General features: G+C 41.4%; 1 protein-coding gene across 2 annotated transcripts in view; it reads left to right on the top strand.

Moving 5' to 3' along the window:
• Nucleotides 1–26,560, top strand: part of NPR3 (natriuretic peptide receptor 3) — a 48,155-nt gene that overhangs the window by 9,784 nt on the left and 11,811 nt on the right. For both annotated transcript variants that reach the window (XM_035563811.1, XM_035563810.1), the window contains exons 3-5: nt 2,068–2,234; nt 20,103–20,238; nt 24,174–24,268. In XM_035563811.1, the coding sequence (XP_035419704.1) occupies nt 2,068–2,234; nt 20,103–20,238; nt 24,174–24,268 (398 nt within the window). The remainder of the gene's footprint in view (nt 1–2,067; nt 2,235–20,102; nt 20,239–24,173; nt 24,269–26,560) is intronic.

Genomic DNA, 26,560 nt, shown 5'->3' with positions numbered 1-26,560 from the left:
TCTGAATATTTTTAATTTTTCAGAAGAGTAGACATATTAAATGCCAAGGCAGCAATAATTGCAGAAAAGTGCTGTGGCAAGACTACATCCCGCAAAATAATCCATGAAGGAATTTAAATATGGGAATTATTCTAGGAACTATGTTATGCAAGTGTAGCTTCCCTGTTCCCAGTGTCAGTATTTTTAAAAATAAATATGTATAATGTCTAGGACAGAAACTTACATTCCACCGGCACTATCTTTTTTTGTATGTAATCCCACTCTTAGCCATCTGCTTCTGTAAATGCAAAACATAGCACACCCCTCCATGTAACAATCTCTGCAGAACATTTTAAATGCTGTACCACTGAAATGCAGGTGTGCAGCTGGGCTGAGGATTTTCAGCTTCAAGGCTCCAGTAGAGCTTTTCTGTATCTTCCCATTTCTTTTTTTTTTTTATTTCTTTTTTTTTTTTTTCTCTCAAAAGCAGTAAAAAGGACAGGGTGCAGACATGGAAGGGAACAGTACTACCTCTGAGGGCAAAATCATGCTGCACGATGCTACTTGCTGTCTGGTGTTTCCAACAAGCCTGATGAATGGATTCCTGCTGTAATTAATTTTAACCAGCTAAACTTTGGGTTTGGAAAGAAATCTCAAAACCAAGGCAGACCAATCTAGACCCACCTGTGCCTCCTGCCCTGTGCGGGGGGTACTGGGAGCTGCCATTGAGCCAAGATCAGCATAAGGAAAGACTTGCTCTCCTGAGAAGTACAAGTCCTTCAATGTTTATGCTGTACTCTCTGAGGAAGGAGAGCAATTTTTCAATTGACTTTTTAAAAAAAAAAAAGAAAGAAAAAAAGAAAACAAAAGAAAAAAAAAGGAGAACCTGGAGGGTCTTGTTCATGCATTTGCTCTTCCACAGGCACCCAGTGCAGCCTGTAGTGCTGTGCAAACAGCACTGAGAGTTTGGCACCTGGTCTCTGTTGCCATTAGTATCTTTGCTTCCAAAGCACTCACTTTTCTTGGTCCAAACAGCACCGTGGTCCTCTAACCAAGCAGGGCAGCCGTATACACTCTCATTTCAGGGTCCTGTGTGCCTTCAGGTCACCCTTGGGAGCTTGGTTTTAGTCTTCTTCATGGCTCATTTAGCAATGGCGGGGAGTTCCTTGCTGTTGTTCCAAAAATAAAATGACTATCTAGCTTTTAATTATTTGTTAGTTTTTAAAAGCACATTGCTTAGGGCTATCGTTCTCTGTAGGTCTCTCTTATTTATTGTTTATGGAAAATAGCACAAAATCTGATCCAGGGTAACCTTTCCATTGATGTCCTGAAGCTATGGATCAGGATCTCAGGACCTGCTAGCGTCAGTGCCTGTTAAGCAGAAGGATTTCTCTGTTCACTAACAGCCTGTCAGCTGTCCTGCTTTTTAAATTCTGATTACTTTACTGGTGGTCTGAGTTAAATCATGCCCCTTCTGTGACACAAACCATGTAAATACAGCATAGGTGCAGAATCCCATTTATTTGTAAGTGTTTCTTTTCCATTAAGAGCAGGGCTGGTCTGGCAGCCGCTGCACACATGGTTTTCTCCTCGACCGCAGTGGGAGAGCTGTGGGAGAAGTAACTACACCATCTGCCTCCCATTCAGGGTGATGATCATACTATTGACTTTACTGGTGCCTTTCTGACTGCCCAGGACTGAAGAGTGTTGCCAATGGGATGATATGATATAAAAACTTTGTGGTCAGATCCTCCCTCACTTGTTCTAACTTAAATATCTGTGTTTTCAGGATCTGGCTTGTTTTTTTGCTCTGAGATGTCTTCTCATGCTTAGACTTCAGCCTACCCCTTAAAAATAAGCAAGCACAGCATGGGAGTAAAGTTGTCTTTCTGTTTGCACATTTACTTCCCACCAGCTGTTCCTCACTGCCTGGTTTCCAGCTCTTTTTGGAGCAGGACACCTCCTTCGTACTGTGCCATCTCCTCACAGTGCAGGAGAGGGGACTTTTGGGTGGAAAAAGGAAGGTGGTCCTGTAGTGGTACCTAATTTGGAGTTGGAAATAACCTTTTTTTTTTTTTTTTCTCTTAGGAAATGGTTCTTGGAGGAGAGGAGACAAGCATGACCTTGAAGCAAAGAAGGCATACTTGTACCTCCAAACCATCACTCTGCTGAGGACCGTGAAGCCTGAGTTTGAGAAATTTTCCCTGGAGGTGAAAAGTTCTGTTCAGAAGCAAGGTCTGCATGAGGATGATTATGTAAGTACTTAACAACAGGCTTCAGGTATCAGCATCTTTTTAAAAAACACTCTCCTAATTAAAGCAAAAGTAGCAGTGAGCCCTCCTCAGGACGGGAACACCTGTGTGCAGTTGTAAAAACCCACCCTTGCCTATGCAATCTGTTTTTTTTTTGTGTGTGTGTGGTTAAAGCAAATAGCAGCTACAATAGATGTGTTTAGGTTTACAATAGATGTGTTTAGGTCTGTGCACCATCATCTATGGCCACTTGTCCTGTGTTTATCCCAAGTACTTCCCTGACAGTCAACCCTTCCCTATGATAGGGAGTAAGCCTTCCAAATACACTAAGAAAGAGAAGGTGCTTGAAGAGAGTTTGGTCCATTTTAGCCATAGGAAATGAGGGCTGTAACACAAGTAGTTCCATAGGAATAATGACTGTTGGGGAAAAAACTTTAATCTCTTGCAGTCAAGAGCATGAGACAAAACTTTCCTTTTTCATACATGCCTACAAAGAGAGGGATAATGAACCAATGAAGACATAAGAAATTTTGGCTTCATAGACCAAGGCAGTATATTATGTTGTTTTCCAAGCAAATTCAAGTGTTGCTGTGAAGCAGACCATGAAATAAAATGCTCCAGCAAGGCTAAATTGGCTTGAAAGACATCGCCTTAGCTGAAAGGAAAAAAAAAAGTGGGACATCCAGAGCACCTCCTTTAATTTCCTATAGAAAGATTTGGGGGAATTTATGCCCTAAACTCAAGAAAGCAACCCAAACCCCTCATTTGATTGCTCCCACTTAGGCATCTACCTCATCTCTTTACTTTAAGCTTTGTCTCTACCACATGGAGGTATCATCTTCTAGCTCAAAGCAAAAGCGTGGCTATATTTGGTTTAAATATTCTAATTAGAATGTAATGCTGAGTCACGTTGGTGGCTTGTATTTTTACTGTGGAGCTTTCAGAGTGTAGGAAAATAGTCTTGTTGACATTCTTTGCCTTGAGTTGAAAGAGAAACTCCAACTGGTGCGTTCAAGGTGCTGCTCTCTGAAGAACCTGCTAAATGAATTTTGAACAAGGCATGGGACTAATTTGTGTTGTCCTTCCCTTTCCCTCTATGTGCCCTTTTGCAGATGTCACTTAACAAGACAGGTACCTTGAAAAACTGCTGCCTCTTCTTGGTTCTGGTTGGGGAGAAGTACAAATCTAATAGTAAAGATCCAGTCACTCCCAGAGAGTTTTGTGGGATTTCTAGTCCAGGCTATGTGACATTTTCCCAGATGAGAAAAGTCTTAAACTGCAGAGAGCTCAGGATGCTTTCTGCCCAGCTCATGGGTGCTGGGCCGTGTTTGGGAGAACAGTTTGGAGCAGGGAGTGGAGAAGCTTTGCTGTTCTGTAGGGTGGGGACCCACTGCAAACCGTATGCCTGTTTAGCATAGGTGCTGAGAAAAGGCCACTGGACAAATATGAGCCCTGTTACGGTCAAGCAGAACTACATCCATGAGAAAGTAAATTTTGCAGGCTGTTTTTTTGAGGATACTCCTTGAACACCCTTGTACTTGCTGCCAGATATCCTTTTTCCTCAGTCCATGGTTGCTTTTGCAATCAGACGTCTGCTGGTGATGCTCCTGGCTGTTGCAGGGGAGCCTGGCTCCCCACTGCCTCATCCTCAGCCTTTTTCTGTCTGGCTTTGTGGGCTGCCTGCCCATATATCCTCTTCCCACCTGGGATCCAGAGCCTTTTACGTTGTTCCAAGCACTCCAGCGCTCAGAAATGTCAGCCTTTGCCAGGGCGAGGTTGTGGCATGGGGCTACTGCTACTGACTCTTCTACTTCTCTTCCTGCTCTTCCCATCCCACCTGGCTTTGTGAACGCTTCCCAACCCATTCTCACTGGAGCGGAGGGAGGACTCATGATCTATCTATACCCACTGCAATTTCTTCTTGTCTGAAATAGCAGTTCTTGACTTTCCAGAAGCTGATGGTGGAGGGTCTAGGGATCTGGGGCTCCCATGTAGGAGCTTCAGATCTTGGCTATGAGGAAAAGAGGTTTGGTTTCAAGCACTGAATGTCCTGGTATTACGTGGGTATTTAATGTCTATGGATCTCAGCAGATTCTACCATACTTCATTTTTTTAAAGCTTCGTAACACAATGGGGAAAATAAAACTTGTTTAAGAGGGCTAGCCGTGGGCTGGGTATAGCGAAAACATTAGGTGTGCTATTTCATTAACAGTATGTGAATTTTATCTGACTTCAGATGCAAAAGCATTTATGATGAATTTTGCATTTCCCCAGTATGGTCAGTGAGAAAGAGATGGTTCTTATTGCCTTAACTGATTGTCTTACTGCCATGTTGAGAGGACAAACATTTCAGTGAAGTCTTCAGGCTTAAGGAAAAAAATGACGTGGAGAAATAAAAAGCCAAACTGAGGACTAGTTCCTTCCTCTCTGAAAGATATGTGCATAGTGGACACGTCGTTAACAGTACTTCTTCTGGCAGCATGGGAGGAAAGTGGCAATATTAGCCTCAAAGCATGCTGACCAGGGCTGTTTTCTCCAAGGGAAACTCGCTGGGGAGAGGTCATTCAGCTGAGTGGGCTGGGAAGTGACAGAGACAGATTTTCTCTGCTGGATTCTGCTCCTAAAAACAAAACCTATGGGGAAAGACAGTCTGTGGTACAGTCTATCTCAAGTCCTATCAGCGGGTGTTGAAATATAATCCTCATCCTTTTCTGCAAGCTGTATCCCAAGAGGACAAATTCAGACAAATCTGGATTTGAAGCATTTAGCATTTCTGCTTCTCTGTGTGGATTTTTGCAGTGTTATGGGAAAATGGGGCCCTGGATCTATGGCCTAAATTATCTCACAGTGACCCTAGCTCAAACAAAAGTAGTTAGCGCTGCCATTTTGTCCTGGCCTCTTGCCAACATTAATCCTAAAGGCATTATTATCTACCAAAAAAGAATATCATAAAAATGGAAAATAACCAGATGACAGAAAGAAAGATAAGGGAGACAGAAAGGGCAAAGTCCTAAAACAGCAGCTGTCAAATTGCTGGACTGGAGAACATATGTGGCCCTTGGAGGACTATCAGGTCAAAGACTGCTGGTCATCCTCATCTCCAGCTGTGAAATCACACAGGAAGAAGTGGAAAAAAAAAGTCAGGAAATGTGTTCTGGATACCTCTTTCTCATGTCAGAAATTGCTGTATTTTTTTGCAGGGATGTTACACTGTGATGACGGCGAAGGTAGAATAACGTGTACCTTGTGAGTGAGCAGGAAAGTGTGGAAAAGGCAATTTCTCTGACTTGTCAAGAACTCTGACTTGTCAAGAAGTCTTTCTCTGACTTGTCAAGAAATCTCTGTTGTGAAGAAAAAAGCTTCATTAAACCTTTTAGCTAAACAGCTGTGAAATTTAAGAGATGTAGAGAGTGTCTGAGAAGGCATCTTGTATTTAGGTAGGCAGTAATTGCAGAGGATGGAACTAAAAACATTGACGTTCAACATCCCATTGCATTATTTTTTCAACAAGCATCATGTTCTGTAGAAAGCCTGACCATTTGATTTACTTCTTGGAATCTGTCTTCTCTGATAAAGTAGCCAAAGGTAGATTTTTTTCCCCAAATCCATTCAGATTTGGGGTTCTGGCATAGGGACAGAAGGCTTTAATGTTGTTACATGAACTATAACATTTGTTCACTTCTCTAATGTTAACATGTTGCCAAGGTATTAACAGCAGCATATCTTGGTCTTTATGATGCAGTTGAGACCCTTGGTTTAGTAGCAAAATATGGGACAAATTCCACATGCAGACCTATAACCTAGGTCAGGCAGCAATGGTAATTGCGTGCTTTTACTCGACAGAAGAATTTGAAACTGTCTCTGAATTGGTGTGTGTGTAACTCCCAACAGATGCTCTAGTTAAAAATGTTTATGAATAAATAGCGTTTCAGTTAAAGTATATGCATAAGCCATTTTTATTAAATAATGCCGAACACTTAATGAATTGGTGGTAGGCTGCAGTTTGGAAGTTCTTAATGCACCTTCTGTTCTTGGCTCAGGCCTAGGATTCAATAAATGCTTTTTTTTATGTCTAACCCAGTATTCTGAGCTGGGATGATTTTACAGCCGGGGATATTTGCTCTTCTGAGGTTACAGACCACCCATGGCTTGTTTTTTCTTCTCATTTAAAAACTGAAAGTGCAACTAATTAAATATTTCTGCTGTGTTACCTACATGACAGCATTGTTCACTAGGTAAATGTGTGGATTTTATCCTAGCCACAGTCCTTTTTGCATCCCTGAAAATAGGCTGCAGGAGAAGGGAACTGGAGCCCAGTTTGCCTGTAAAGTTATCTCAGTGAAAGAGTGAGCACAGAGCCAGAACTACACAGATTAATTAGATGAGCGAGATGCTACTACTTATTAGAAAGGGCAAGTCTGTTATTTTTAATGTTTTCAGCCCTCTGAAATGAGAAATGGTCAGCATCAGAGCAACTGTTCAAGTTCCAACAGCTCACTACAAAAGCTATGTGGGAGGTAGCTGTGCTCATAAAGTTTATCATCTCATCCATTACATCCGTGCCAGACTCTTCCCCGTGTGTATTCCTTACGTCAGCCTTTTAATTAGGATTGTACACCAGCTAAGATAAGGGTTGGGAGAAGCAAGCAATTCAGTCACGGCACTGAGAGAGATGGTGAAAATGTAACATATTCAACAGTGCATGTCCCACTTGTGTTTTTCAGGCAAAGCCAGGCAAGATTAATGACAGCAGGCTTTTGTGTCTCTTCTGACTACACCAGAATGGGGAGAGAATTTGGGGGAGATTTTTTTAAACTCTGCCAGGGAATAATTTGTTCAAATGAATAGGTCTATTCAGCTGCTGGAGTGCTTTGCTAATTGTGTTCAAAAGAATAAAAGCAAACCACAAGCTGCTTTCAGCAGCAGGAAAAAAAAAGGGTTCACATGCCAGCTTATTAACAAGATGAATTCTATTAGTAAAACATATTTAGAATTTTTGAGACCAGCTCATAACCCCATGGAAATAATGAAATGTTTTCCAATTTCCATAAAAGCAACGTTGATCTCTGGGCTGCTAATTTTTGTGAACATAGCAGATGCATTTTTGGATGAAGTTAATGCTTTCTCAGTGATATGAAAGGCAAGTGTCTACCACGTTGGGGTCTTAGGCAAAACTGCAGCATAATAGTATGTTATTTGCAGTTAACAGATGTCATAAAAGACAGGAAAAGAAAGAAATTATTCTTCTCTTCCAGAGGCTTTCTGTTTAGTTTTTCTAGCCTGCCTAAGCAGATTTTTGAAACTGTTTTAACCATGAACAAGATAATACAAAACCGTAGGTGTATCTGAAAATAGTAACATCTGAACTCTTTGGGAATGTAAAAGTTTAGAATTGATCTTCATATACGATGTTGTATATTTTCCATAGCCCCATGTTTTCACTTTGGTTTCACAGACATTCACATTCCACTTTACTAAACAGACGCAGACATTTATGGGCAAGGCATTCCTTCTTTGAAGTACTTGCTAGAAATACACCTTATTTTCCAACATTAAAGTGTGAAAAATCACAGAATCAGTGTCTTCCAGCAAAGTTTTTATAAACTGTTTTTGTTTGAGGCCTCTGCATGCTATTTGCATTGCCAAAGATCCAAAAGCTAGTATGTCCCATCGAGGTCTTGTTTTTATTTAACTTCATAGGAATTTTCTTACTGATATTAAATGGTCCTCAGGTTTGGCTCTGTTTGAATGAAAGCAGAAGACTGTGCATCTCATTTTGTGCAAAATAACACTTAAAAAGTGAAAGACCTCTGCTGTTTTGTTTTTTTTTTTTAGCTGTTATCTTCTTCTACCAGTCCCGTTCCCTGAGTAGCTTGTGAAAATAACATTCAGTTGAAAGCTTCCTTTTTAAATGTAGGAAAAAAACCTGACATAAGTCGAGCATAAACTGGAGGTTTGAGTGTGCCTGTCCCGTGTCAGGATGCTGTTGGTAGCAAGCAACAGGACAAAAGCAGCGTCCTGGATGCACAGCTGGCTGCTGTTTTCTTATGGGAGCTACCTGCATTGCTAGCCTCAAGCTACAGTAAAATATACGGGGTTAAGATTTCAGTGCTTGGTATTCTTTAGGGACCTTAAGGAAAAGGCAGTTCTTCAATGCCAGAGTTGTGTGTTCCTGGTTTAAGGGCTATGGGGGAAAAGAGATGCTGCCTCCCCAGAGGCAGATCCCACACTGAGGTCGTTCAGGAAAGATTTCTTGTACTCATTTAAGCTATTGATGTTGTGAAAGCTACCCCGAATGACAGCAGGGGAGGTCTGACTTTGTGACATTCAGGTGACAGCGTTCCCAAAAGATTCACATAGGTGGAAATCTGTAATACCACAGGTTTGCTACACTGGCAGACTTGTGGCTGAGTACAGGGAGCTTACAGAGCTGGAAGGCAGCACTAAGACCCACTCTGCAGAGCTGCACATCTTTTCACCAGAGAGGAGGACGTGCCAGCCCCCGTGTGTGAGTGGAGTCACCCACTTGCAGACAGGCAGGCAGTGAAGTTCAGATATGCTCTGCCTGTGTATAAAAGAAGTTCAGCATACAGCTCTGCCAGCTCAGATTTTTTTTTTCCAGTAGATATTTAGCAATTCCTCTAGTGTGGAGGGGTTAATATAGTCAGCCTGTGAGGATGGGCTGTGTGAATAAAGGCAGCGGTGTTCCTGTGCGTAGAAGGAGCCATAGGAATACACTGAAGGATACTCCCAGCTTTCCTCCTCTCTAGCAGATTTTTTTTTTGTCAGTAAGAGAAGCCCAAGACGAAATCAAAAGGTTTAGTCCATTCCAAGAAGAACTAATATATCAAGGCAGAATGAAAAGACAAGGACTGTCTATGTCCCAGAGCAGATGAATAAGAGGGGCATGAGAAAGGGGCGCAGGACAATGGGAGGAGGGTAGGTGAGGAGCTCTGGGTAGCCTTCACTCAGGCTTCGGGAACAAGGCGACATTCAGTAGGCGGGAGGACATTTACATTTGGTGGGACATGTTTTCACAATGCTTCCAGTTAGCCCACCAGACTGCAGACCACAGGATACCTTTAGAAAGCCAAATCTAGCAGTATCACAGGGATTGGGCAGTTAATAAGGAAACAAGAAGCTAAAAGAGAGTTCTAAGTCTTCTGGAAGGGCTATAAATCTTCAAATATTCAAACTTTAACTACCGTGCTGCTGGTGGTGGGTGGTAGGACATGTTCCAGGTGCGTAGCAGGAACATTACTGCCTGCTGACAGGTACATGTACGTGTCTTTGGGGACAGATGCTGTACCTCTCCTTTCCTGTGATAGTGCGTTCCTCGCAGATGGGCCGGTGAAGGGATGGTTAATCAGCCAGCTGAACACTTTTCATCAGATATCCGATATCTGAAAGAAAACAACAAAAACAAGTCATCTATTTTTAAAATATTTGGAATGGAAACGTGATTAATAGCTGCCTGAGGGTTTGCATTAGTTCCGTGCCATTAAGGTTTACAAGTCAGTATGCCCAGTTACCCTAGTATTAAACAAAAGGATCATTTGTCATGGCAACCTCAGCCTCAGGTGAGCTCTTCTGGCAAATGATTTACTTCTCACACAGGGGTACCCCAGGTACTCGCAGGTCAGCCGGCTCCTGGCTTTCAGCTCCTGGGAACTCGCGCTCCGGGATGCTCTGCAGGCCAGGCTGGGGAAGGGAGAAGATCAGGCTGCCACAAAGGAAGGCTTCAGTCATGAATTACTCTCATGCTAGCACTGCAGATGTAGCCCCAGAGCTTTTAGATGAAAGGGGCAGGGGATTTGAAAGGTCTGGCTGCCTGTGGGTTGGGCTTTTTTTTTTTTTTTTTTTTTTTTTTTTTTTGGGTAAAAACTTGACCGTGTCTGCATATAGCAGGGAGCTCGTTACCTGCCTGGGCGAGAGTAACAGGGTCATGTCCATCCATCCTCCTCCACATTCTCTGCTGTCAGGGGTAAGACGCTGTGCTGGTGCTTATGAATCCTGTTCCTGTGTACCTAGTTTTTGCCCAGTACTGAATAAGGAGCTTAGATGCCTAATCCCAGCTCCAAGGGTACTTTTGAATTAAGCACTACTTTTGGCTGTGCCTGAATGGTCCATGTTTATCCAGCCCTTAAGACTGTTTTTAAAGCAAATGCTGTGCTGGATAGCGTTTACTAACCTGCTGCAAAGCAGAAACGCCATTGTCCTTCCATAGCTCTGTGGGCAAATGCTTATGATAACCCTGTGATGCTTTTTATTCTGTCAAAGGTTTCACCAGCCCACCTTTATAGTACCTATTCACAAGCTAAAACATAGCACAGGTAAATTTAGTTTGAACGTGCGAGTTTTCACAACAGTGATTTAGTGATTTTTGCCTTAGTTTTGCATGAGAACTGATGTGATCTTGGGAGTTCGTTGCATAGAAGATAAAATATTTCCATGATTTTTTTGTGGTTTGGTGATAAAGTTAGAAATCCAGAACCCAAAACAATTGCACAAAGATAAACATTTAACAGAAAATGCCCTTCCTGTTTGTCCTAGCCCTGCATATATTTAAACCAGTTAGCTTATTTTAGCAAGTGGAACTGATTTTTTCGGATGAGTGACTCTGTCATCCTGAAAACTGAAATATGTTCCTACTTGAAAAACAAGCTTACTTGCTGACATTTAAAACTTTATATCTAATGAAAGTGCCAGTGTGGTTTTTTGGTTACTAGATGTTCGTCTGCAATTAAAATGTCCCAACTGTTGCATAAAATGCTAACTTAAAACGTAAGCATTCATTCCAACTATAGAACAGGTTATCATCAGACTGCCAAAGGGGGCCTTAAAGTCTGTTTAAAACAAGCACGTTTTAATTTCTGTATGTTCAGATGAAAAGAATAACTTAATATCTCTCTTGTTTTGCCTCTGTGACTAGAAGTACAACTTCTGAAAATAGTTTTGTAACTCATCACATGAATGACTAAGTAGTTTGTTAGAAGGCAGGAAATCCTAAAAATGTCCGATGTTTATTTTTAATTGACAGCGATACCTTTTATAGTAAAGGTCCCTTCAGTATTTAAGCAGAGGTAATACAATTCTTTGTGCTAGAGATCCTTCGTACTAGTTATTTACGTAGAGAGTTATGAATATGGTGAGATGCAAGGAACACATTAATACATGCTCTCATTCTGCCTGTTGCCTTGATCGGTGGCTTGGAGTCCTTCAAGCTAAATTAAATATGTGAATATTTTGTTTGTAAAGTACATGCAAAGGAAAAATTCCCCCACATATTTATTCTCTAGGTAGTTCAATTCTGGTACAAAGCAGCGCTGCTGCTTAGCTGTGGCAATTGCACTCCTTTGAGACCAGCATTAAAACACAATACAGAAGCCAAAACACAGAGGATTAAAGTGCTTGGTTCCAACTTGCTGAAGAAATCAGTGAGCATGTTTGATAGAGCCAAGAATACAGCCCCGTACAGGCTTGCAGAGGGGAAATCTTGCTCCAGAGATGTTCCCCTTGCCTGGACCAGGGCAGTTCCCCCTCACTCCCCTGTGCTTTGGCCGTGCTGTTGGAGGTCTGTGGGGAGTGAGATGTCAGACAGTGGGGTCTGGTCCAAAGTTGGTGCAAATCAGCAACTGTGAGAGCCCCTTTACATGAGCTGATTGTGGGTGAGTCTCTAATCGGCTGAGGTGGAGACTCCCGTATCTGTTTAATGGAAGGAGCGGGTTTTGGTTATGTTTGGAAAGCTGCCTGTTGGCAGCAGGCACTAAGGGGTTTAGAGCCGTTTCCTAGATAATCATACAAGAGGGTTGCAAGCAATAAATAAGCAAACAACAGGCAGCTCTCACAAGCAGCGTGGTGGTGGGGCTCCTCCATGCACTTGCTCATCGGCTGTGCTGCGTCGTGTCCAAGCCACTGTTTTACAGCGCGGCTCCCCTGCAGTCTAGCACTGAATAGGTCTCTCCTTCAATTCATGGGTGAAACAAAAGAGCAGCTTGTGGCTGCCCTGGCTGGATGACAGTGAGTAAATCTACCAGTTTTTCAAGAATGGGGTATTAAAAAAAAAACAAGGAAGAGAGCATGAAGAATGGGGAGGAGGTACAAGACCAGCAGAGATGGTTTTGTGGTTTGTTTTCTTTCCCTAGCAAGAAAATAACCTTCACTGACAAAATCCCTGAACTCCGTGAAATTAGCAGCTTTTTTAAGTAAATCTCAGACACTGGTTGTTAATTTCTTTTTGTTTTCTTTTCATTATTTTTTTTTATTTCAGCAGATCTTTTTATTGAACAAAGGGCTGGCTTCTGGTCTGCATCTGGCTTTGAAGTGGGTGGAAGTTTGTCACTGTATTTGTTGCAGGCATTATTTCAGTCCTGTTGGAGTAGGCGTCCTCTCATCTAGGTGGAAGAAGGGTGATAATGCCGGGGGTATCAGTTGGGTCAGCTGCATGGCTGAACAGTGTAAGCAGACAAATAAATGCATGACCTTATCCTGAAAGAGAAGGGCTTAGCCTCTGCAGGATGTCTTTGTGTCCAAATCATGCAGAAGGCACTTCCAGGAGAGGAGCCCTGTTGGGTCTCCTGACTGTGCATCTCCCCTTGCTGGCATCTTCTGGGGAGCTGCATGTGCTCCTGTAGAGCAAAGCATTGCTGGTAAGCCCCGTTGCAAAGGATCTCCTACACTTGACAGCCTGCAGCATGTCCTGCTTGCTTCTCTCCTTTACACCACTGTTGCAGACAGCTGCCAGGGATGAAAATCTGTGGCACAGCAAGCCAGGCCCAGCTAGTGATCTGGGTGGGGAGGAACTGGGCCCTAGAAGAGGTTTCTTCCCCTTTCTCGAGAGGCTGAGCAAAGATGCAGTTGATACAGGCATGAGCAGAAGCAGGGATCTTTCTGAATATCTTGTCCCTCAGGTGCTTGCAGTCTCTCGTGGTGGAGGTGGGCAGCAGATGTGCCGTGACTGCTGCTGTCTCTCAGGCGTAATCACCTCCCTGTTTTTCCACCTATACACCTTCTCTCTTGACTTACACTTTGATCTCAAACTCCTGTAGTTTGCAGGGCCCATGCCATGTCATGTGCAGGGCCTCAGATGGAGGCTCACATCTCCATTGCCACCGCACTCAGTATCACCGTTGTACCAGTAACTACCAGCGAGGAGATGGAGAAGAGCAGGCAGCCTTGTTGGAAAAAGCCTTCTTAAGGTTAAAAGGAAGAGATGTCTCATTCACCTGCAGTGCTAATAATTTGTCACAGCTGTATTTTTAACCTTCAATTTTAAAACAGAGCATAAGCCTCACTTTGCAGAATTCTATAATAAAATCACATGCTCCCCTATATCACAAGCCTTGTATGGGTTTCCACATGCACACTGTCTCCCTGTGAAAGATTAAATTGATGCTTCATTGAGAAATGCAACAACATTTGAATAAATTTCTCTAGAATATGCACAATGATTTATTATTATGTGATGTCTCCTTATATTGAGGAATGCTCAACCCCTTTTTCTAAGAAGTGATGTGGGATCCAGCCCCAGATAACAAATGAGGCTTGGGATGGCTATTTGTCATTTGGAAAACCAAGTCCTGAGCTCTGGTCTAACGTGTTCTTGAGCAGGTGCCAGCTTATGTATTTATGTATTTTCACAGAGTTGGGATCAGTGAATACATTGAGAGGCTGTCCTTGATTGCATCTGCATTGCCCAGAGTTTGGCGTGATGCCATATATTCTTTTCAGTTGTGAATTAAGTATTGAGGAAATGGCCTTCTCTGGAGGAGGCATGTTATTTCTGTTATTTTTCTCTTTCCCTTCCTGTTTCTTTGAACCGCTAAGGTCCAGTTCCAGCAGGGAACTGGTCTGGCTGCCCACGAGAACAGGCTGTATTTTTAGGATGTAGCTATTTAAACATACAGCTTTAATTAACTATTTTACAGCTTTCTCCTCCCTTCCAGTTGCTGGACTGGTTTCACAGTGATACAGTCTCAGTGGGAACAGGTCAGGTCATGCATCTGTAGGTACCAAGACATGCTGTTTACAACAGCTGGCTGTGAGTGAATCCTGTGGCTTTGCATTTGTTATGTACTTAGGAGTCCTTGAAATCCCAATCCAGATACATGGGAGTAGTGGTTATCCATAGACAGGATTTAGAACTCTTTTAGTTTCCGTTTCACAGATGCAGAAATCACATCTGCCATGCAATTATGGTATGATGGTAACACGCAGTATGCTATCTGGTGGCAGGACTACTGCAAAGCTGAAACTGGGCAGAGCATTACTGGTTTCAAATGCATTTGCCATATTTGCTGGTAATGCTCAGATGTAAGGATACTTTTCTGTCATCTTCAAATTCTCAGTCTACATCTCAGTTTCATCCAGAGTTTCTTGTTGAGTTTAATCAAACCAAAAATTTAACAGAAATGACTGCAACAATCATATTTTAACTTTTTTATTTAAAAAAAATAGTTCTTAAGACCACATCAATTGTATCTTCCTATTACCTACTGTATGGAGATCATGAGCACCTTATTCTGGGTTTGTGCAGCTCAGAGCAAGAGTATAACAACTCATCAAGGAACTGCTGAGGGCCCACTGGGCATCCCACAAACATAAAGGAGTATTTGTAACAGTGACAACAGCAGCAACAATGTTTGAAAGAAAGCATATGACATCAGCAAATGGTGTAAAAGATAGAAGTCCTTGTTCCAAAATTACTTGAAAAGTGTATTGCTGGATAGTGAGTCATTCAACAGAGGAAACCAAAGATATGCACCCAGAAATGGATGTTAAAAAGTTGACAGCGTGAGGGATTCTTGGAAAAGCTAATAAAGAAAGAACAGTAATTATAATTGCCTTGTTAAAGAAGGATTAAAAAGAGAGAACTGAGAGTTAAGTTACAACTGCTTAGAAGAAGACTATAGGGACATGTGAAAAAATGAGATGGTAGGAGAAAATCTGCTGAAAATATAATGTGTTGCTGTGCCACAGAAGTTCATAGTCGTGTGAAGCATATGAATCAACTTGGCACGAGATTGGTTTGAAATGCATCATGGTGTATATATACTGGAAATATAGTTTCTTTATTTGAACTTTGTTGCCATATTTTTACTGTCATGCTATGGTTTTGTAGCATAACACAGCATTGCTAAACCTCATGAGTGTTCACTTGTAGTATTCATAGTCCTGAGGTTAGATGAGCTTCAGGTGATTATAGCACCAGACTTCCAAACCTGATTGGTTAAAGTTGCATCCCCGTGGACTAACCTGAAAGAGAGTGAAATATGAGTTAACATTTGGACTTGATGATCTTAGATGTCTTTTCCAACCTAAATGACTCTATGATTCTGTATTCTATTCTATCAGTGGACTTTGCATGCATTAGCTCACCAGAGCTTTAGCACAAACTCTTAAATCCACATCAAATATGTAAATTGGTGAAGTTTTTGCAAAAAGTCTGGATACACCTCATACAATTACACGAGAGACTTCACTGCTTCTGCCTGGGACTGTGGTTTGACAACTTGAAAGGCCCTGCGGGTGTACTGGGAAGTAGATTCAGGCACCCATTTGGGGGAACATCAGCTGTTTGCTTTTGCAGTAGAGAGAAAGTAATGACGATCCTCCTCACCTTGCACTGAAGTGGTATGAATTGCTGTAATAGCTGTGATTCAGAGCTGGGCAGCTCCAGATGGAAGAGAATAACCTTACTTAACAGTCAGTGGGCAGGATATGGAAAATTATGGGTCCTGCATAGCTGTAGCTTGGCTGTCTTCCACGTCGGTAGTATTTTGCATTGCTGTGTATGCTGTTAACACCTTGGTATATATGAAAAGTGTGGTCACACTATAGCTGCTTGGGGAACCATAACTTTGAAATGTGTAAAATTTATTCATGTGATTTCCATGGAGAGTTCCTTTTTCTGATGGAAGATGGTTAATTAGAGTAGAAAGGTAGGAAAATAAGAGGCAGTTGTATACTTATCCAGTTATGTAGTTCTCATATTGTACCTTGAATGGGGCGTGTAAGTAATTGGGAATATATCTTGACGGGAGCTTGCACGTATTTGTACTGCAGCCTCCAAAGAAGCTCAGCAAACCTGGCAACCTCTTTACTGCCACTTTCATTGCCTAAGGACCCACAGTGGTGGGGTGGCTCTGGTGTGCAGGAGAGGTCACAGCCAGCAACATGGTAACAGATCTGATGTGCAAATTATAATTGTGGCATTTGGAGCTCAGCTCTAATTAGAAAAACAGCATAAGCCAAAATGGAAAATACCACTGTAAAAAAATCTACTTTTTATTAGAGCTCAACTAAGAGAACTGTTAGTTACCTACAAGATTAAGTAGATCTTCACTATCTTTTATAATCAGAGTAGTTTTGTCCTGAGACCTGTCTAATGTTGAACCACACATTATTAGTTACCATGGAGGCCTTCAAGCAACCTGTAAAGATGTCATCCCAATTATTCTGGTCCTTATTTGACACATTCATGGAATGTACATTACTTCTAGCCCTTTATAACCCTTTTGCTCGTGGTTGTATATTTCTTGCAGGAAAGGAGAAGGAAGGTTTGGGTAGTGGTTTTTTGTTTGGTTGTTTTTTGTAAGTATTTGTTCTTGACTTTGTCAGGAAATGGAGTGATAGGACAAGGAGTCAGTTTAGTTTTAAACTAAAAAGGGTAGATTTAGATTAGAAACAAGGAAGAAATTCTTCACTCCAAGGGTGGTGAGGCCCTGGCACAGGCTGCCCAGAGAAGCTGTGGCTGCCCCATCCCTGGCAGTGCTCAAGGCCAGGCTGGATGGGGCTTTGGGCAACCTGGTCTGGTGGGAGGTGTCCCTGCCCATGGCAGGGGGCTGGAATTAGGTGGTCTTTAAGGTCTCTTCCAACTCCAGCCACTCTATGGTTCTGTTACTGTCAGATATTCTACAAACCAAATAAATACAGGCCAAAAAGTATAAAAATCATGTTGAGGAAAATTCAGTGTCAGTCTGTTTCATCATTTCTGGTAGCCAAGATTTAGAATAAATGTAGAACAGAAGCTATGTTAAAAAAAAAAAAAAAGAGAGAGAAAAAAAAGAGAATAATAAAGAAAAGCCTTCTTACCAACAAGGTGCACAAGGTCAGAAATATTCAGTTATTGTCCAAAATGGACAATCTTGGGACTATGCAGTACTTGGGACACTGTTCTAGTAAGTCAGGAGTGGTATCAGATGACAATCTGGCACAGACTTTGCAGTCTTTATTCAGAGTATCTGTTGTACGCAATTTTAGTCAAAGGCAACAGGGCTGCAAAATGAACCTGAGTGAGATCTGAACAAATAGAACAAAGAAACAGCAAGCCCTTAAAAAGTATCTGGAGCTGTGATTTAGCTTTGTAAGATTTCTCCCATCTCAAATGTTGTATCCCTTCTAGGTTAGAGCCCGTTCTCTTTGTAGAACCATGACAACTTCTAAATGATCAAACAAGATGATAGGCAACAAAATTTTATGCCCTTCATGGTATTCTGTATCTCCTTTCAAGAACTTGAGCTTGAAAATGTTACTGGAATAATGTGAAAAGTAGCCAGTGTCCAACATGAAGCTTGGCTGGGGACTGCTTTCCAGCCCTAATTAGTAACTCACATCCTTTTAGGAAAATAAATGGCATAGATTACCAGTTTCACATTCCTTGACAACGTAAGATAAAATGATGGGGTTTTGTGCAGGAGGAACTGAGAGGAACTGAATCATCTTGTGATGATTTTCCGATGTGACTTTTCCTTTGTAATGTCAGGGCTTGTGGCCAAGAGGTAAGGTAGGTGGCTGCAGTGACAACCTCCCAGACCGCCAAGTGAGTTTTGCCAGGGCTCGTCTGGCAAGTCCACAGCCTCTACAAGAAGGTTTGTTTCCAGGCCGGTTGCATGGGTGAATTTCAGATCGAGCAAGTTAGCTGACAAAATGGATTTGAAGGTTTCTCTGTTACACTGAGAGGTCTTCGCCATGGACGAAGGAAGTGACAAATAGCTTTTCTTGCAACTGATGCCAGCCACAGTCTGTAAATCAGCCAGTAGGGAGGTAAAGCAGCTAGAGAGACTCATTTCTCTCTGAAGAGAATGAGTGTCACATCAAGAAAGGACATGTTTGATCATCCACTGTCTTGTCGAGCTTTGTGTTTTTTGTTTTTTAATCCTGAAAAATTAAACCCCTCGCTGGCAAAGCCTGTCCTTGTGTGCACTCTGTCCATCAGCTCTTGATATTCCACCAAAAGCCAGACTTGCACCTTTTCTTTCGTCCCTTCTCTTTAGGTCAAAATAACTGCAGCTGCCTTTTGGTCCTTGGCTGTCAGGCTGAGCTGAGCTGCTCTGTGCCTTCTGTCGTTTTTTTTCCCTGTACTTGTGGTGCATTTTCTTAGTGAAACATAGTTTGGACTTATCTAAAAGTCCAATTTTAAATGTCAGAGAAATGTAAACTTTTGTATTATCAGTAAGTAATTCTGAAATTCTCCTTACTGTTGGCAACTGGTTTAAGAATGAAGGAATGTCTTGCATGTAATTACATTACCAGGAGTTGGTTAGTTCAGCTCAGCCAATCAGCTATGTAATACTTTTTATCGGTGGAGTGGTTATTTACTTAACTGTCTACATGTTTTTATCTTTCAACTTTTTGTAATGTCCAATTAAAGCTGTGAGAGTTTGAGCAGCACTTTATTTACCAACATTTTTAATTCCTTAGGTACACTGTAATGGAGGAGAAGCTAAATAACGTTTCTGTCCAGGAGAATATTTACAAAAATGTATTGTTCATTGGAAATAGCAATAAGAGACCCCATAATGTTGTGTAATCTGTGTTATGCCTTTGCTAGTTTTAGTAAATCAGGAACTTTTCCGTTGTAGTGAAGCTGTGAGTGAATAGGAACATAATTCTTCCAGCTGAAAAGATAATTCATTCTGAATTACTGTTCACCGAGCCAGGATGCATTGACTGAGATGTGAGTTGCTGCTTACAAAACAAGCATACCTGTGCTGCTCAAGCCATGTGTGTCGGCTAATAATAATTCATTTCTTCATAACCGAAGCACGCCAGGCTCCTGTGTACAAACCTCAAATATTCCTGCAGCACTCTGCTTTTAACTGTTGTTACTCACAGTGATGCGGACCAGAAGCTGCATATTGCTTCTGTTGACTTGTGGGAGACAGAGCTGGTTTGCAGCGCTATCACTTTATATTAGGGTTAGAAAGCAACATTTCATTCAGTTCATGTCGCTTACTGAAAAAAAAACAAAGGAAAGGAAACTTCTGCTGGCAGTTCCAGAGAACACATTACTGTAGAGGGTAAGCAGTTTCCTGCTTTGCTCATTTGCTAGCAGAGAGATGCTCAGCTGAGCAGGGGCCAGAAATGGAAGTGGTAATCATTAAACAAGCAAATCCACTAGTTGTGCTCTCCAAAACAATCATGGCAGAACATGCTTCCCAATCCTGCAAGGTGCTAAGACCTCTGTGCAGAGGGAGGGGGACATTCTTGGGGATGTGGGATGAGGATGCTCAGCACCTTACAGAATCTCAAGTGGTCAGCTGCAGAATTTGTGCAGCTGGCCATGGGAACTGGGATCAGCACATTTCTCTCCCTATCTGCAGAACTATTCAGACACAACATTGAAGTGTGATTTGAATGTTCAGAATAGCAGATAGTGGTTAGTTGGTTTCAAAAATGCATCAAAAGCTACCATTGTTCCCCTGCTTTTTCTTCAAGAGACATTCCTTCATATACCTGCAGTTGACATCATAATTCTCGAAACTGCTAGTTTTAGTTAATTTGGAGATTCCCTCCAGTTAATTCAATTGGGAAGATGTTTTTTCACATGTCAATTACCATTGCTTTTTTTCTTCTTTTTTTTTTTTTTAGGTGAACATGTTTGTGGAAGGATTCCATGATGCTATTCTTCTTTATGCTCTAGCTTTACAGGAAGTCTTGAAGTTTGGTTTCAGTAAGAAAGATGGGGAAAAAATTGTTCAGCAAACACGCAACAGAACTTACGAAGGTAAGAGTTCATGTAGAATTCCAGCTTTCAGAGACAAAAAAAAAAAATCAGTTATTTGTTGGGTGCAGAATAAGGACCAGTGCCTACTCCACTCTAATATAAGAGGAAAATATCCATATGTAACTATAAATACCTTTAGAACTGGCTCACATACTTTGCCAGTCTGAATTTTTTCTGCATCGACCCTTGAGGTCTTACTCAGTTTAAGAAACTCCTAACAATTTAATGACCCTCACTGGTGTCATAAAGGGATACAAATAATTTTCTCAGGCTCCTTCTTTCTTTTTGAAAAAAAATTACAGCTGCTCACTTTACCCATGTGCATCTACTAGCTCTGAGATTGCCTCATTTTTTCCATTTGACTCTCTGTTTTTTTTTTCCCTCCACCAAAGACTGGGAATGGATCAAAGCAAGCTGGTGCCATGGTGCTGGGATTTTTTGTTGTTGTTTCTTTTTCTTTCTTGACGGGGCTCTTTTGGGCATTGGAAGGATTTTCCCCCAGCCTCCTTTCAGGAGCTGTGCATGTTATCTCTGAGGCTGCAACACGGTGCCTTCCTATGCTTAACCCTGTAGGTTGTGATTCTGTGGCACAGCTGGCAAGTGAATGTCACCCCATCGATGCAAAGTGATGCAAGGTCTTTTGCCAGGAAGGGATTGCTATAAAGAAACTGAGTGTTGAGTGTGACATCATTGAATTATCTGTCATTTCATATTATATTCCCATCATCTCTAGTCCCATATTCTAGTCGTTTGGTGTATGATTGGCAAGATTTCCTATGGAAATGTCTAAGAGAAGAAAACATGCCCCACTGGATATAGTGGAGAAAGGCAAGAAGGACATCAGCCCTAGAACTCTTTTCTGTTCTCAAATTGTGGCCTGAACAGAAGGGAGAATAGCCTCCAGTGGTTTAAGGCAACACAGGAATTGCTTTAAATTATGCTGATTGCAGTCATCCCATAAGGAGCCCTGCATCAGTTGGAAATAGTGCAGAATGTGCCACTACCTCCCTTCACACCCACAGCTTCTCAAAACACACTATTTTAATAGAGGGAATCTGGCATCTGAGGATTTGGCTCACAGTTTGGCTATCGTGTGTATGAACAGATGCTCGAGCACAGCCTGTCTGTGTTTTCTTGCCTACTTTTCTGCTGCAGGAAGCCACCAGCTGATGTGCTCATGCAATTCTTTTATAGTACTATGTGCTTCATGCAGGTTCTGTGGTTGATTCTCACACCTGCCTTGTAAAACCAGACAGGAAGGAAAAATGTTCTCTTTCCCCACTTGTGAAAACCAGTTTGTTATTGCTGAACCTGTCACAGCTGTTCTGAAGATACTCTTTCCAGCTGAGCTGTGAGGGTGCAGTCAAAAAGGTCAAAATGCCGTGTAAGTTGTACGCCATCTCCTACCTGCAGCAGTGCTTTGCTGGACATAATTTACAAGGATAAACCTGATTTCAAAAGACATCTTCAGCTTGGTGGTTTGTAAGTTTTTTAGGGAAATTACATCCCTTTATTCTGCCAGTAGGCTGCTCTCTGAAGTGAATGCAGCATCTGCATCATATTGTCTGTATGTAAGTATCTAACAACAAGAGAGCCCGAATAAAATCTTTCCGCACTAATCTAAACACAGTTCTTTACTAAGGTTGTTTCAGAATTTCCTAAAAACATTTATTGAGGAAGACCATTGCAGGAAATATCAAAAATTAAAACTCTGAAGCAGATGGAAAAGTAAAATATGAGTGTTTCCCATTAAAAATCCCATAGGAATTCTGAGTTTCAGCAAGTTCTAGGACCTACTTCTACTAATCCAATTTTGGCTTCTTTGGCCAGGAAGCTGTCTGTTCCAATTAATGTCTCCTGTCAGATCCAGAAGCCAAGTCGTGTAGAAAAGGATGTTGCAGCTGTCTATAGTGGCCTCTTTTGGTGATCCAGTAGCCAAATTATACCCATTCTGTTATCCTGCAGTAATCAAATTTGCAATTGTTTGGTTACTGTATTGTTATACTGAAGAAATAGACACTTGGCAGTAAATCTTTTGTTGAACAGAGCATGTTTAGAAAAGCACAACAGGTTGAAACATTCCTTGCATCCCTAAATGGGAACAGAGAAAAGATAAATGGAGGTGTGTTAATCTGTTTCATTTTTATTATTGTTAGGTGTGTTGAGGGGAATTTATACTCTGGCTGAATACCTGACCTCTCTCTTTTGATTAACAGTCACTGAGAACCTGATTCTCTACTGCTGTGTGCCTGGTTTAGTAATGTAGTTGGTGTAGCATGGATGTAAAATGATGCCTGTTTGATTTGCACTGGTGTGAATGGCTGTATTTGGTGTCAGGCACGGATCACAGGATTGCATTTTAGAATATCTGAGGTGATAAAACATATCCACAAAGTCTTGTGGTGTTTCTATTATAGTTAGGTTAGAGCTTCATCAGAGTAAATAGGTATTTTTTGATGGTTTTCAAGTGCCTGTTTGATTTACATAGAATCACAGAACATCTGAGGTTGGAAGGGTCATCTAGTCCAACTCCCTGCTCAAGCAGATCCACCTAGAGCAGGTTATTTAGGACTGTGTCCAGGTGGCTTTTGAAGATCTCCAAGGAGGGAGACTGCACAACCTCTCTGTGCAACCCGTGCCAGTGCTCCGTCACCCAACAACTTCGTCACCCCACACAGCAATAAGTTGGAGCTGTGCTCTTCATAGGCAAGGGCATACACTGAAACAAGAGGGTCAGACTGAATATAAGGAAGTATTTTTCTTCCGTGAAAGGAATCTCTTTAAATAACCCACATTAAATGTATTTGTGTTCTTGCACGATGTTTTTTCTCTGTGAAAATTTTTCATTGTGACAGTTAAACACTGGAACAGGCTGTCTCAGAGAGGCTGTGCAGTCTCCATCTTTGGAGGTTCCCAAAACCAAGTAGAGCCCTGAGCCCATTCTGACCTCCTAGCTGACCCTGCTCTGAGCTGGAGGCTGGACTAGAGACCTCCTGAAGTCCATTCAGACCAGAGTTATCCTATGAGTCTGTGATTCCAAGTTTCCCTAAAAGTTTCCTAGAATACAGACAGTTGAAGGCAGAGATGCTGTTTTAAGACATGCAAAATACGTAACAGATGTTTAATTTGTTCCTCGTTATCAAAAACAAATACTGAAATCACCAGGAATCAGACATGATTTCACGTATAGAATTTTGAAAGTGATTTCATCCTTTGAAGGGCTGCTTGGGATGATGCCACGATCTGTCAATTAGGGTAGTTTTAGGAGACTGAATGTTGTCAAAGTCTGAGCAAGATTGGCAGCTGGCCTAAGGGAATATCAAATCTTTCCCTCAAACTTGTAAAGGAAGGAAGTGAGCTGGGGGTCTAAAACTATAAAACACAAACATATCGGGACGTTAATCCTATGAAAATGAATGCAGGATTTAATGCAGATGTAATGCACATGGTGTCTCCTGTCTTCACTCCCTCCAGCATCCCATCAGATGGAAACAACTGTGGACTGGCTCTATGGATGCACCAACCCTGTCAAGTCTGCAGAGCACAGGGCTATGCCCCTGCATTCCTTGCAGCACACGAGCTGGGTTATCCTTATCAGTGCATCGTCAGATAGTTCAGGGCTAGGCTGTCTGTAAATAGTCCACATTAAATGTATTTCATGCGTGGTGGCTTTCTGCATTAGGTTTTTCTCACATGCTCCCCAAACAGTCTCACACATTTGATATTTAAAAAGGAGAAATGTTAAGAATTCAGGAATGCAGACACCGAGTTGAAATTACAATTTCTTTTGGAATGCCAACAAAAATGCTGGGAGACTGATGAGATTTCCTGTCATATCAGTCTGTAAAAACCTGTCCACTGTTTTCTTGTTTTCCTTGGAAAGGCTCAGTATTTTAACTAATTAATTTTCTAATTCCTCACATGCCATTCTTTAGGCATTGCAGGGCAGGTGTCCATTGATGCCAATGGAGACAGATATGGGGATTTCTCTGTGATTGCAATGACGGACCCCGAGGCAGGCACGCAGGAGGTAAGAAAACAAACACCATTGCACTTGGCCACTGATGAGTTAGCCAGTGCAGTGTAACAACATCCTATCATCTGTTTACTTGGTAGGCATCTGTTTATTAAATATACACATTAAAAAGATATTGCTTAACTGTGTCAACCTGCAGCCCAAATCCTTTCTTTAAAAAAAAATTATCTTGAATTGTGGTCCTAAAAAAATGTTTAAACTTTAATGTCGTCTTCAACAATTCTGCATGTCTGTCTTCACATTATGCTAGTCTTTAAAATTAAAGGATGAAATATCACATGCTACTTAAACTCTAGTAAATTGTGAATATGAGAAACTATTGCTTAAAATAAGTCCTTTTATATATTGTTAAGGACCATTAGGCTTGATGTACACCACTTGAGTTATTCCAGTGGACGTGGCAGGAGCAGAAGCAGACAGACCGTGAAGACCAGGCTATGCAAAATAGCAGCAGCTGCACACAGTAAACGGCATGGTTGGATTGAGTTTATTAATACCTTGATTGCTCTAAGTCCAGCTGAGGCATACAGCTTCTGTTAGTTGTGCTGTTTGTTGTGAAGTAAGCATCAGCATAAACTTTGTTGGCCTCCCCATCTTCATCAAGAGCCCAGCAAGCCCAGAAGTAAAGCAAAGCAACAGTAAACCTGAGCTGGACACTTCTCTGTGTGAAGTCTGGTGAAGTTATTCTTCTTGTCAGTGCTGCAGCAATGACAAAGTGAAGAAGCCTTTTTAAATGAATAAGGGTGGCTAGTGTGTTTTGGTGTGTAAAAATGACTGAAAAAATCCAGCAGTAAACTGCAGACACTCCCAGGGGTAGGAGTAATCATGATTAATTGAAGTTAGGAGGACAAATTAGTTGGGATAAGCTTGGTATGAACAACTTGTATATTTTCTGTTTGTTCAGCCCATTAGCTCTTTATCCTGTTTATCAGTTTAATATCCCTCACTTAGCCTTCCTTCTGTTGTTCTTTCACTTGCAACTTAATTTTTTAATTTCTTTCGTGTTACCTTTAACGTTTTAACATATTGCTCATTTTAATTTTTCTCTGCTTTTTGATCCATATATACAGATAATTAATATACTTTACATGTGATTACGTATTACTAGCATCTGCTACATTCATTTCTATCCTCATGCCTCACTCTAAAAACGTTTCTTTGATGCTTTGTTTTATTCCTTTTGCCAATTTCTTCGGTGTCGGTATGAGAATATTTGTTTCTCAGTTGAGCTGAGTTAGATGAATCCATGTTTGGGCAGAGCTGTTTTCAAAGAACGATACACAGAGTTTAAAGCTAGATGAAAACATCAGTCCACCTAGTCCAGCTTCTGCTTCATGACAGACAGGCGGGTTTCTTACCCTTGTATGGACCCCTGTAGTTTACATGTGACTGAAGCTCACACCGTAACAGGCGTTCATCTTTCATTTGGAGGCACTGAAGAAAAGTGACTGTCTCACTGGCTTCCTCGATGTGTGTTTCAATGTTTAAACACTCTTGCTTTTTATAAATCTATATCCTATTTCTGATCTGAATCTGTTTGGTTGCTGCTCATAGCTACTTGTTGTTCTTAAGCCTTTCTGCATGCTTTCATATTTAGTAAATCCTGATGGTAGAGGAGGCTTACGCTGTAATAAAGATGCCTCTCCCACTCCAGTCTGATAAATTAAACAATCCCTCAATTAAGTCTGCTGCCTGCAAATGTTCTCTGAGGTTTTCTTTTCCTCTCCTTTTTCCATTTTACTGAATTAGCACTTATTTTTGAACAAATATTATAAAAAATCTTTCTACTAAGGTTTTAACTCCTTGTTGGGAGAGAAATTAGCTCCATTATTTCATGTGAAATCTACCTCTGTGTATCGAGCCAGGGTAAACGTTATCTGTCTTTTAACTATTTCTCTTCAAAACAGAGTTTAGGTAAAACATTTGAACAGGCAATCAGTGTCTTGAATTCTGAACCCAGTGTGCTTATAGATGTTTCTTATCCACAAGTTAGACAAATACATTTTTGATGTGTTCCTGTCATTGCTGCTGACTACTTCACTGTTATCATATTTGGACTTTTACCTTTACTAGTGTGCATAGATTTTCTGAACTATTTTCAGATGACTTACACACTGCTGTTAGCACGATTTAATCCTGGAACTTTGCAGTAGATCCAGCACATGATACCTTGAATAAAGCGTGAATTTATGCTTGAGGATGGGACTGAAATTCTAAAGTATCTTGTTGAATTGGTCTGAATTAATAGCCCATGCTACCAGAATGATAAGCACAAAATTGCCTTTC

This window comes from Cygnus atratus, chromosome Z (genome assembly GCF_013377495.2).
Source record: "Cygnus atratus isolate AKBS03 ecotype Queensland, Australia chromosome Z, CAtr_DNAZoo_HiC_assembly, whole genome shotgun sequence".
In the NCBI taxonomy this organism is placed as follows: Eukaryota; Metazoa; Chordata; class Aves; order Anseriformes; family Anatidae; genus Cygnus; species Cygnus atratus.
The sequence above is the reverse complement of the archived record's forward strand: the minus strand, read 5'-3'. Positions and strand labels throughout refer to the sequence as shown.